Source organism: Rutidosis leptorrhynchoides, chromosome 2 (genome assembly GCF_046630445.1).
Source record: "Rutidosis leptorrhynchoides isolate AG116_Rl617_1_P2 chromosome 2, CSIRO_AGI_Rlap_v1, whole genome shotgun sequence".
NCBI classification, from domain to species: domain Eukaryota; kingdom Viridiplantae; phylum Streptophyta; class Magnoliopsida; order Asterales; family Asteraceae; genus Rutidosis; species Rutidosis leptorrhynchoides.
In genome coordinates this window covers 484,641,592-484,653,959 of record NC_092334.1, presented here as the reverse complement: position 1 = coordinate 484,653,959, position 12,368 = coordinate 484,641,592, and the positions used below count along the sequence as shown (strand labels likewise).

The 12,368-nt window shown below is 33.8% G+C and overlaps 1 protein-coding gene across 1 annotated transcript; it reads left to right on the top strand.

Moving 5' to 3' along the window:
• Nucleotides 1-1,048: 1,048 nt before the first annotated feature.
• LOC139892655 (PTI1-like tyrosine-protein kinase At3g15890) lies at nt 1,049-4,174 on the top strand. The gene is made up of 4 exons (XM_071875768.1): nt 1,049-1,445; nt 1,800-1,944; nt 2,043-2,305; nt 3,398-4,174. Exons 1-4 carry the CDS (start codon nt 1,399-1,401, stop codon nt 4,023-4,025), a joined length of 1,083 nt encoding a protein of 360 aa, XP_071731869.1. The 5' UTR covers nt 1,049-1,398; the 3' UTR covers nt 4,026-4,174.
• Nucleotides 4,175-12,368: the final 8,194 nt, after the last annotated feature.

Here is a 12,368-nt window from a genome sequence, read left to right as displayed (position 1 = left end):
TACAAGTTTTAACGTTCGTGAATCACCGGTCAACTTGGGTGGTCAGTTGTCTATATGAAACATATTTCAATTAATCAAGTCTTAACAAGTTTGATTGCTTAACATGTTGGAAACATTTAATCATGTAAATATCAATCTCAATTAATATATATAAACATGGAAAAGTTCGGGTCACTACACATCTCATCCTCCATCTTAATCTCATTGCACTCGATCCTTAATTAAGTAACTCCTTAATTATGATCGATCACACACAACAAACATATTTAACTAGTCTTTTAATCACACGTGATGACATGAACCAACCAAACACACAACAAACCTATCTCCCTCCAATCATGATGAGATGGGTCTTTATGGCCCACAAACTATATATGTCTTCGTATCAAACATGTACCATTCGAGTTCAGTTAACGACATCTGAAAGGTGCCATAAAATACATTCAACGTTGGTCTTAGCTTCATTGATCAGAAAAAACATCTAGGAAAACATCTAAAAAATGACCATCTTTGAAACCACGAAGGAATCATGTCATGCGGAATCTTTTAGTAACGGATCAGGCATGACCTCTAAAAAGAAGAGGTTTGGTGGAAGATGGAGATTCCTTACCACCATCGTCTTAACTTAGCAAGATTGTCATCGATAACGAAAGATCCTATTAAAAAGTTCTCTAAAGTGTAATTAAACTATACGTAGAAAAAGTCATGAGTAAAGAGTAATTTTAATTCAATAAAAAAATTGGAGATGAACTTTTATAACACACGTCTATTGAAATTCTTGTCTGATCTTTGTATGACTCATTCGAAGAAGCTAAAGATGTGAAGTCCACGATCACTAGATATATATTGGACAGTTGGATCAATAACTACAGTATTTAACTACGGGGTATTAATAATCACAAAGCAAGACTACAATCAAAACTTGACACATAGTACAGGGATCATTTATGTATATCAACAAAACCCAAATATTTCTTTCCAAGAAGAAACAAAATAATTTGATTTTAAATTGACCACCCAATCACAAAAGTGCAAAACAGAGAGAATTTGAAAACCCAATGGGGATAGCCATTATTAGTCATTTGTAATACAAACTCCAAATGTTTAAAAATCGAAACTCTACCATGTTACTCGAAATAAAGCTTTCATTTTTGGTCAATCGCGTTACGTTTACAAATAGGAATCTTGAAAAAAAAGCTTGATAAAGACAACCAGCACGTAACTTGGTTGCTTTTTTTGGAAGATATCCCGAAAAGGGTTTTGCAATTTCGTATTTTTAGTGGTGGGTTTTTCTTTTTATGCTATTTTATAGATGAACGGTGAAGTTTACTAGCTAAAGTCTTAATCTTTTATATAAATTGGTGCTCAAATTATACAAGATTTAATCAGGGTTTTGAAATGAAGGATTTTCGCAATTTCTTATGTTGCACAAGTGGATCCGATCGGTATGTACTTTTTTTTTTTTTTTTTTTTTTTGAAAGTCAAGGTTAGTTGTTAGTTGTTAGACTCGAACCTGGGTCACTCTCGAATCCATGAAAAATGGATACCAAAAGCAAGGCCTCATTGGCCTTTTTAATTGATTTTGATTAACTGTTAAAAACCCAGTTGAAATAAGCGAGCTTTTTATGATACCGCTATACTTGTACTTAATTAGGGTTTAGTGGGTTACTTGATTCGTTTGAAACCCGGTTGAAATTATCCAGCTTTTCATGTTACCACAAAACTTCTGTTAATTAGGTGATAAAAAGAAATGTTTATATGTGCTGATTATGTGGATTTATTATTGGTGAATGAAACAGGAAAGAAAAAGGGAAGAAACAAACATGGAGAATATTTTCATTAAAGGAATTGCATGCTGCTACTAATAATTTTAATTATGATAACAAGCTTGGTGAAGGTGGATTTGGCAGTGTTTATTGGGGTCAGCTATGGGATGGATCTCAAGTAATTTATACAACTTTCATTTTTTGAGTCTAACTATTTAGATAAGATCATATAATATCAAAGTAATTGTAAGCCTGCTGAAATGTGTTTGTATTCAGATTGCGGTGAAAAGGCTAAAGGTTTGGAGCAATAAAGCAGAAATGGAATTTGCTGTAGAGGTTGAGATACTAGCACGGGTCCGACACAAGAACCTACTCAGTTTACGTGGCTATTGTGCCGAAGGACAAGAAAGATTAATTGTGTATGATTACATGCCTAATCTCAGTTTACTTTCTCACCTTCACGGTCAACACTCTGGGGAGAGCGTTCTTGATTGGTCACGACGAATGACTATTGCAATTGGATCTGCAGAGGGAATTGTGTAAGTTCTTCAAGAACCCATCTTTTATGTGCTTTCTTTAGTTATTGATACTCAATTGAATTTCAATGTGCCACTACAAATGGCGAAATAGGCAGGCTAGTTTAGGGGTGTTCATCAGTCCGGTTTTTGATTTCTCTGATTTATTCGGTTCGGTTTTGAAAATTTTAAAAGAATTACTGAAAACCGAATCGTTTTCAATTTCAAAACAACAACCGAACCGAAAACTGAATTAAAATTCGGTTCTGTTTCGGTCTCAACCGAGAAACCCAAAAAATCATAATTTAACCAAAATAAGAGAGGTCCCAATGGTGACAATTTAGTCTTCCAGGACTAGCTGACACATCAGCGCCACATCAGCATTTCCTTTCCAGGACTAAATACTCCCAACAATGACATACTTCATCAAATAAATTAGGACCCACTATATTAATTAATTAATTAAATGTACAACTAAAGAAGCAAAAGGTACCACACATATTAACATTAACCTCCGTCCACAAATATTTCCATGGACTAATCGCTGCCATTGATGTCCAGGAGGACTAAAGGCTGGGCGGGAGTGGAGACAATACCATTGGGAGCACCCTTATAACAAATCGATTTTAAATTCAACTTTTGATTAAAATCGGTTTTTCATCTATAGTTTTTCATCTATCTCTCTCTCTCTCTCTCTATATATATATATATATATATATATATATATATATATATATATATATATATATATATATATATATATATATATATTATATGTTGAATTTGGTTTTCGGTTAGACCAAATTCGAAAATGTAAAATAGAAAAGTAAATTCAAATTTGGTTTGGGTTTCTTCGGTTTTCATTTGGCTCGGTTTTTGGGTTAATCGGTTTAAAACCAAATATTAAAACACCTCTAGGCTGGTTAATGGGTCAAAATGGGTTTAGGTCTAAACATATAATTTTTGTGAGTCGAATTTGGGTTGACCTGAAACTCGTTCTTCCCGTATCTGATTAAACATACACCTAATCGACCCATCTACAAATAATTAATTTAAATTCGCTAGCTCTATGTGTCACCATATGCATCTCGACTCTAACTTCATTCTTTTATTTAGTTATCTTCACCATCATGCAACTCCGCACATAATACACAGAGATATTAAAGCAAGCAATGTATTGGTAGACTCCGATTTCAATGCCCAAGTGGCCGATTTTGGATTTGCAAAACTAATACCTGACGGTGCAACACACGTAACGACCCGAGTCAAGGGAACACTCGGATACCTAGCCCCAGAATACGCCATGTTAGGAAAAGCATCAGAGAGTTGTGACGTTTACAGTTTCGGGATCCTTTTACTCGAGCTTTTTACTGGCAAGAAACCCGTTGAGAAGATAAACGCAACAACAAGAAGATCGATCACAGAATGGGCTCTGCCGTTGGCGTGCGAAGGAAAATTTAGTGAAATGGTGGACCCCACCCTGAATGGGAAGTATGTAGAAGAAGAATTTAAAAGGGTTGTTATTATTGGGCTCATATGTGCAAGTAATCAGCCTGCGAAACGACCTACGATGCTTGAGGTCCTTGAGTTGCTAAAGGGAGGATTGAAAGAAAAATTTACAGCTATAGAAAATGATGAGATATTTAAAACGGGCCGGGCTGGTTATTACAGTGATAAAGTACCGGTTGCATACGAGATTTCGGAAGAGAAAGAAACAAAACAAGAAACTGAGAAAGCGGTGTAGAGTTGTAAAAATGATTGATATTTTTTCTTCCTTTTGCAGGCATATTGCTTGATTATGTTGGTAAAAAATGCCATCTATTGAGGGTGTGGTTTGTAGTTTGTTAAAAAATTGTATGATATTGCTATTGTAGTGTTGTATACTTGTTGACTAGGTGCTGTTTGTTTTTTTAAGATGTTTTTGTCTGAAGATCTGCGAACCACGTCTGTAGAGAAGATGTGGCCTGAAGATCTGTAAGCTAAAGTTTGAAGACTGTTTATTTTTACGTCTGCTAAATTTATTCTAGTTTATTACGGAGTAATTTTTAATGGTTTACCAGATAAAATATTAAATTAAAAAATAATCTTGATGTTTTTATTAAAAACTTCACATTACAAGTCAAAAATCAAACATTCATAATAACTTTAACAACAAAACATTCACGAAACTAATTAAACATGCATTGTTCAAAAAAAAACAAAAGTCACAATTTGTAACACGGAACAACACTGGACCACTTCTAAACAAAATAGATGTTATAATTCAGTAGGCTTATAACTACCTTTAGTGGTTTGATTCTTGATGTTATAATTCAGTAGGCTTATAACTACCTTTAGTGATTTGATTCTTGATTTAGAATACTAATAATGAAGTGTAAGAACAAAGATGATAATGGAGAGAAAGAAAGAAACACTTTGTAAGTGTGAGAAATGGTGCAAGTTTAATGCTTGCATTCATGAGTATTTATAGCCTAAAATCTCAATATAAAAATACATACTTTGTGTACCAAAATTGACTATATGTATACACCAAAATTGACTATCCATATCTATATTATTATTATTATTATAACACTCCCCCTTGGATAGCAATTTTATTTTGTTGAAGATCAACTATAAATTACTGCCTCGTTAAAAACCTTGCTAAAGAAAACCCAGTGGGAAAAAACTTTAGCTAAGGGAAAAAGAGTGCAGCATGGAGTTGACTCCCCCTCAAGTAGACATCGCTTCAGCTGTTACATCTTTTGAACATGTCTCATGCCAATGTTATGAACGTGTGTTCTGAAAATAGCAGTTGGAAGTGCTTTCGTGAAAAGATCAGCAGAGTTTTTGCTAGATTGCACATATCTCATTTCAATCTGGTTGTCCTTAATGAGATTTTGAGTGTATGAGAAGAATCTAGGTGGTATGTGTTTTGTTCGGTCACTTTTGATATACCCTTCTTTCATCTGTGCTATGCAAGCTGCATTATCTTCATAGATAGTTGTTGGACTTTTATCGCGTTCTAGTCCACAAGAATCAGTAATGAGTTGTGTCATTGATCTCAACCAAAAACATTCTCGAGTAGCTTCATGTAATGCAATCACTTCGGCATGATTTGACGATGTAGCAACAAGTGTCTGTTTTTGAGAACGCCATGATATTGCAGTACCTCCATTTAGGAATACATATCCAGTTTGAGATTTAGCTTTATGTGGATCAGATAAATAACCTGCATCTGCATAACCAACCAAATCTTGTTTTGATTCGTTAGAATAAAATAATCCTAAATCAGTAGTTCCTCGAAGGTATCGAAATATGTGTTTGATCCCATTCCAGTGTCTTTTGGTAGGAGCAGAGCTGAACCTTGCCAACAAATTAACTGCAAAAGAAATGTCAGGTCTTGTACAATTTGTAAGATACATAAGAGCTCCAATTGCACTAAGATATGGTACTTCTGGTCCAAGAATGTCTTCTTGATCTTCACATGGACGAAATGGATCAGCTTCAACATTGAGTGATCTAACAACCATAGGAGTACTTAATGGTTTTGCCTTGTCCATATTGAAACGTTTCAAAATCTTTTCAGTATATGTTGTTTGATGTACAAGTAAACCATTAGGCATATGCTCAATTTGTAAACCAAGGCAATACTTGGTTTTTCCGAGATCTTTCATTTCAAATTCTTTCTTTAGAAGTTGAATGGCTTCATGGATCTCTTTATTTGTACCTATGATGTTAAGATCATCAACATAAACAGCTATGATCACATATCCGGATGTTGTTTTCTTAATGAAAACACAAGGGCAAGTAAGATTATTTGTATACCCTTTGCTTATCAAGTAATCACTTAATCGGTTATACCACATACGTCCCGATTGTTTTAACCCATATAAAGATCTTTGTAATTTAATCGAATACATTTCTTTGGGTTTTGCATTTGATGCTTCTGGTACCTTAAATCCTTCAGGTATCTTCATATATATATCACTATCAAGTGATCCATATAGATAAGCAGTCACAACATCCATGAGATGCATTTCTAAATTTTTAGAAACTGCCAGACTGATTAAGTACCTAAAAGTAATTGCATCCATAACAGGAGAATAAGTTTCTTCATAATCAATTCCCGGTCTTTGAGAAAAACCTTGAGCTACAAGTCTAGCTTTATACCTTGTAACTTCATTTTTCTCATTTCTTTTTCGGACAAAAATCCATCTGTATCCTACAGGTTTCACATCTTTAGGAGTGAGAATGATGGATCCGAAAACTTTTCTTTTATTGAGTGATTCTAATTCAGCTCGTATTGCTTCTTTCCATTGAGCCCAATCATGTCTATTTTGACATTCAACCATAGATGTTGGTTCTGGATCATCATCATTATTCATGATGTCATATGCAACATTAAATGAAAATTTCTCATCAAGATTTTTCATTTCATTTCGGTTCCATAATATTTTTGAATATGCATAATTGATTGCAATTTCTGTATTGACATCATCAATCTCCTCTGCAGTAGGAGTACTGATTTGTGGTTCTTCTTGAACACTTTCTTTTACTTCATTATCAGCTGATTTTCTTTTTCGAGGATTTTTATCCTTTGAACCGATTGGTCTTCCACGTTTCTGACGTGGCAAAGATTCATGAGTGACGTTATTGCCAGCTTTTGGAATTTCAATTCGAGCTGGAGTATTTACTGCTGGTATATATGATTTTGTCACCGTTTTTGTATCTGTAAATGCATCAGGCAATTGATTTGCAAGTTCTTGTATATGCATTATCTTTTGAACTTCTGTCTCGCATTCTTTTGTGCGAGGATCAAGATACTTTAATTGAGGTTCACACCATGAAACATCATTTTCTTTATTTTTCATTTCTCCCCCTAATCTAGGGAACAATGTTTCATTAAAATGACAATCAGCAAAACGTGCTGTAAAAACGTCACCTGTCATAGGTTCAATATACCTTAATATTGAAGATGTTTCATATCCAACATATATTCCCAACCTCCTTTGAGGACCCATTTTTGTACGTTGTGGTGTCGCAATTGGAACATACACTGCACAACCAAATGTTCTAAGATGGGAAATATTTGGCTCTTGACCAAAAGCAAGTTGTAGGGGGGAATATTTATGACTTGCACTTGGTCTGATGCGAATCAATGCAGCAGCATGTAAAATTGCATGACCCCATATAGATACAGGGAGTTTTGTTCTCATTATCAATGGTCTAGCGATTAACTGTAAACGTTTAATCAATGACTCGGCTAAACCATTTTGTGTATGCACATGAGCAACAGAATGTTCAACAACAATTCCTATAGACATGCAATAGTCATTAAATGCTTGAGATGTAAATTCACCAGCATTATCAAGTCTCACCCTTTTAATGGTGTAATCAGGAAAATGAGCTCTCAATTTAATAATTTGGGCAAGAAATTTTGCAAATGCCACATTACGGCTTGATAACAGACAAACATGAGACCATCTGCTAGATGCGTCTATTAGAACCATGAAATATCTAAATGGTCCACATGGTGGATGAATTGGTCCACATATATCACCTTGAATTCTTTCAAGAAACATTGGTGATTCTTTCTCAACCTTAAGTGGTGAGGGTCTAGTTATCAATTTTCCAAGAGAGCAAGATGTACATGGAACCATTGTATCATGATGGATTTTTCTATCCTTTAATGGATGTCCATGAGTACATTCAATAATCCTTTTCATCATTGTTGATCCTGGATGGCCTAATCTGTTATGCCATAAACTGAATACACCAGGATCAATATATTTTTCGTTAACTACCATATGTAGTATGAAATTTGCCTTTCCTATCCCTTTTATCAAGTTAGCAGGTCCTGATATTGTATGTATAGTTCCTTCCGTTGGTTTTAGATCAATAAAATATTTCTCGGATTTAAGTATAGTGTGTGTAGTTCCACTGTCTGCTATACAGAGATCTCCACCACTTGATTGATGTTGTATTCCAGCAAAATTCATATTGAACTTCATATATAAGAAATAAATAGTGAGTACATTAATATTACACAATATTTTAAACGCAAATAGATAGTACTGAAACATTTAGCAAACATAATGTCAAAGACAGACGATATTAAATCGTTTATTTTTCAAAAGACACACAACTTAAACATTCAAGAAATCTTCATATAAATCAGATGGTTTCTCAGTGACTGTTGGATCAATATTATCCACAAAATTTACTTCCTTTTCTTTACCTTTCAGCGAATCCTGATACATCTTAACAAGATGTTTAGATGTTCGGCAAGTATTAGCCCAGTGGCCCATTCTACCACATCTGTAGCAAGATTCTTCAGAATTTTTAGAAGAATTTTCTTCAACATCTTGTTTAATGGGCTTGTTTTGTGGTTGATATTTATATTTTCGTGGATTACTATTTCTTTGACCACCACGGCCACGACCACGACCACGACCACGTCCACGCCCATTACCATTACCATAAGGATGGTTTCTACCATAGTTATGGCTTTTGGCATGATGATGGTGATGGTTATTATAACCACGACCTTGCCCGCGTCCTTGTCCCTGTTTATAATTATTTGCAGTATTTGCTTCAGGGATTGCAAGTGTACCAGTAGGACGGGATTGCTGATTTTTCATTAATAGCTCATCATTTTGCTCTGCAACTAAGAGATATGAATTAAGTTCAGGATATGTTTTGAACTTTAGCATTCTCAAATTTCTTTGCACTGTGATGTTTGCAGCATTCATTGTGGAGAAAGTTTTCTCCATCATGTCTGCATCACTAATTTCATGTCCACAGAATTTAAGTTGTGAACATGTATTATACAGAGCTGAGCTGTATTCATTTACTTTCTTAAAGTCTTGGAACCTTAATGTTCTCCATTGTTCCATTGCAGCTGGAAGTAAAATTTCTCTTTGATTATTGAATCTGCTTTTGAGACCTTCCCATAAAACATGGGGATCTTCTACAGTCACATAATTATTTTGTAAGCATTCATCAATATGTTGATGAATAAAGCAACATGCCGTAGCTTGTTCTTTTTCAGAACAAGTGTTGTTTTCATTTATGGTTTCAAGAATGCCCATTGATTTAAGATGCATTTTTACTTTTATAACCCATGGCATGTAGTTGTTTCCAGTTGATTCTAAAGGAGTAAATTTAAGCTTTTCCAGATTCGACATTTTCTATTATCAAAAATTAAAACAAACATCATGATAAATTAGAGTCAATTTATATTCATAAGTATATAAACATTAAACATAAATTTAATATAACATAAATGATAAGTAGGTGACAGTGTCGACCATGTGTAAGCAATCATAAATAAATGTTATATAACAAAAATATAAATATTAGTAAACATAAATGAAAATTTGGCGACAGTGTCGACCATATATTTTTTCAGGTGGTATAACCGACCTATATCATTCTGGTGGTATAACCGACCATATATCATTTTGGTGGTATAACCGACCATATATCATTTTGGTGGTATAACCGACCATATATCATTTTGGTGGCAGAGCCAACCATATTTAGTATTAAGATTATCGTGCTGATAACGTGTTATAATTCAGTAGGCTTATAACTACCTTTAGTGGTTTGATTCTTGATGTTATAATTCAGTAGGCTTATAACTACCTTTAGTGGTTTGATTCTTGATGTTATAATTCAGTAGGCTTATAACTACCTTTAGTGATTTGATTCTTGATTTAGAATACTAATAATGAAGTGTAAGAACAAAGATGATAATGGAGAGAAAGAAAGAAACACTTTGTAAGTGTGAGAAATGGTGCAAGTTTAATGCTTGCATTCATGAGTATTTATAGCCTAAAATCTCAATATAAAAATACATACTTTGTGTACCAAAATTGACTATATGTATACACCAAAATTGACTATCCATATCTATATTATTATTATTATTATAACAATAGATACAAATTTTTAATAATATAACAATACACGAGTATGTCTAATCTAATCTATCTAATATTGCAATAAACTACATTAGTATTTAACAAAATATGTACAATTGAGTACCCTATTACTAATCACTAGTGAAAGCTAAAAAAAAAAAAAATCGTTATCTCTATACATGAGGTAAAAGTGAAACTATTATTTTACGTCCTTTCTCCACTTAACTCACCTTTTTTACCCTTCACTTGCACTTTGTCTTGCCTTCATACACCCACAAACTGATATCTTCCCAATACATCCAGATCCAACGCATTCCATACTAGTTTTCGTTCTACTCCTCCGTCCCATTACAAGTGTCCACTTACTTTTTTAACTTCATTCTTCACCAATTAGAAATCTTCTAGAATAATATCTTCTCATTGGTTGATACACAAAGTGGACACTTGAAATGGGACATCCCAAAATAGAAATGTGGACACTTTTGGTGGGAAGGAGGTAGTATTATTTTAGCAAAAGCAACGATTTGTTGATTTGATTGTGATCGGAGATGAGCAGGTAATGGGTTTAATGGTTTATAAAATACAGCAAATGAGCCTAATTTACCGATTGCAATTTTCTCTTCGTAAGTATACCCATAATTTAATTCAATTTTCTCAAATAATAAAAAGTGATTTCAAAGGGAGATGCAAAAGAAAAATACCAAGTTATTGCTGCTGGAGGTGTTGTCGTCGCCGGAAGTAGTGTCGTCGGAGATGGTTCCGCCGGAGGTGGTGCGCCGGAGGGGTGCCGCTGGTGAAGATGGGTAGGTTGGTTGAAAGTGTTGGAAGAGAAGGGAATAAAGTTGGAAGAAAATTGTACAAGGTGAGCTGACCAAAATGTCTGAAGAAGTTAGAAGCAGTATTTAGAAGCTTCAAATTAGAAGGTGTTTGAAGATTTTTTTTTGTCTTGTGCCCTTAAGAAAACAAATCGCAATAGAAACATCTGACCGCCCGCAGACATAAGATATAATAAAGTCTTCGGTCATAAAAACAAACAACACCGATCCTTATTGGAATTACTTAATTATAATTATATTTGTGAAAATGGGGTTTATAATGTTGATTTGATTTGGATTTTGTAAGATACATGTTAATATCAAGATCTTACTTTGGATCACTTTTTATCTACGTTAAGCTGGAGTTGGAGCTTATGGATTAGAGTTGGAGTTGAAGCTTATTTTTGAAGCTGGTAGCTAGAGCTTAATATTTTCTATAAGTGTTTGGTAAACTAGCTGGAGCTTATTTTCCAATTCATAAGCTCTACTTTTTTTCATAAGCTACTAGAAGTAGCTTATTTTTCTAGAGCTTATAATTTTCATAAGCTCTACTTTTTATGTCTACCAAACACACCCTTAGTGCAGTTTGAACTGGCCTTTTTTTTTTTTTTTTTTTTTTTTTGGTACACCATATGAAATGCTTTTAATTACGATAATGTTAAACTTGATGAAAGTTAAGGAGTTTAAAAAAACACTTACACATCTTGAATACAAAACTTAAATCATGAACCAAAAAATGTTAAAGATCGGGGCAGAAACGGAAAAGAAGTATTGAATGACAAATATTGACATTTGAAACAGATTGAATTTATGTTACTGATAACTTCATCCACCATTGTTAAAGTTGTTCTTTATCAAATGAAACCAGAAATTGGTCAGTACTTGACTATTTATTCATTCTAGCTAGAGACGTGGTTGAATAACAATATTGGGTTCAGTTCAGTTTACTTTATATAATATCCATCTGATTTTATCTTGCACGGATATAATGTGAAACTGTGATTTTCCACGTGGACATAACATGGAGCTGACTCATCAGGTTTCACTTTATGACCTTGAAATTGGTACATTTTTATAAAAAATAGGTGAAGTAGGTCCGATCATCAATGTTGTGCCCAACACATCAATATTTTTGTAAAGCTTACAGTTAATTTACATCAATATTGTAGTGATCATCGATATGATTTCACTTCTTTTTGCCTGTTCTTTCCAATCATCTATTTGTTTATCTGTAGCTATATTTAGTATTTCTGATTGTTTCAGTTCTTTGTTTTCTTACAAAAAGGTATTTTATTTATATGATCGTGCGAAATTAAAATAACAAACAAATCTAGCACAAACACTTAACCTATTAGAAAAGCCTCG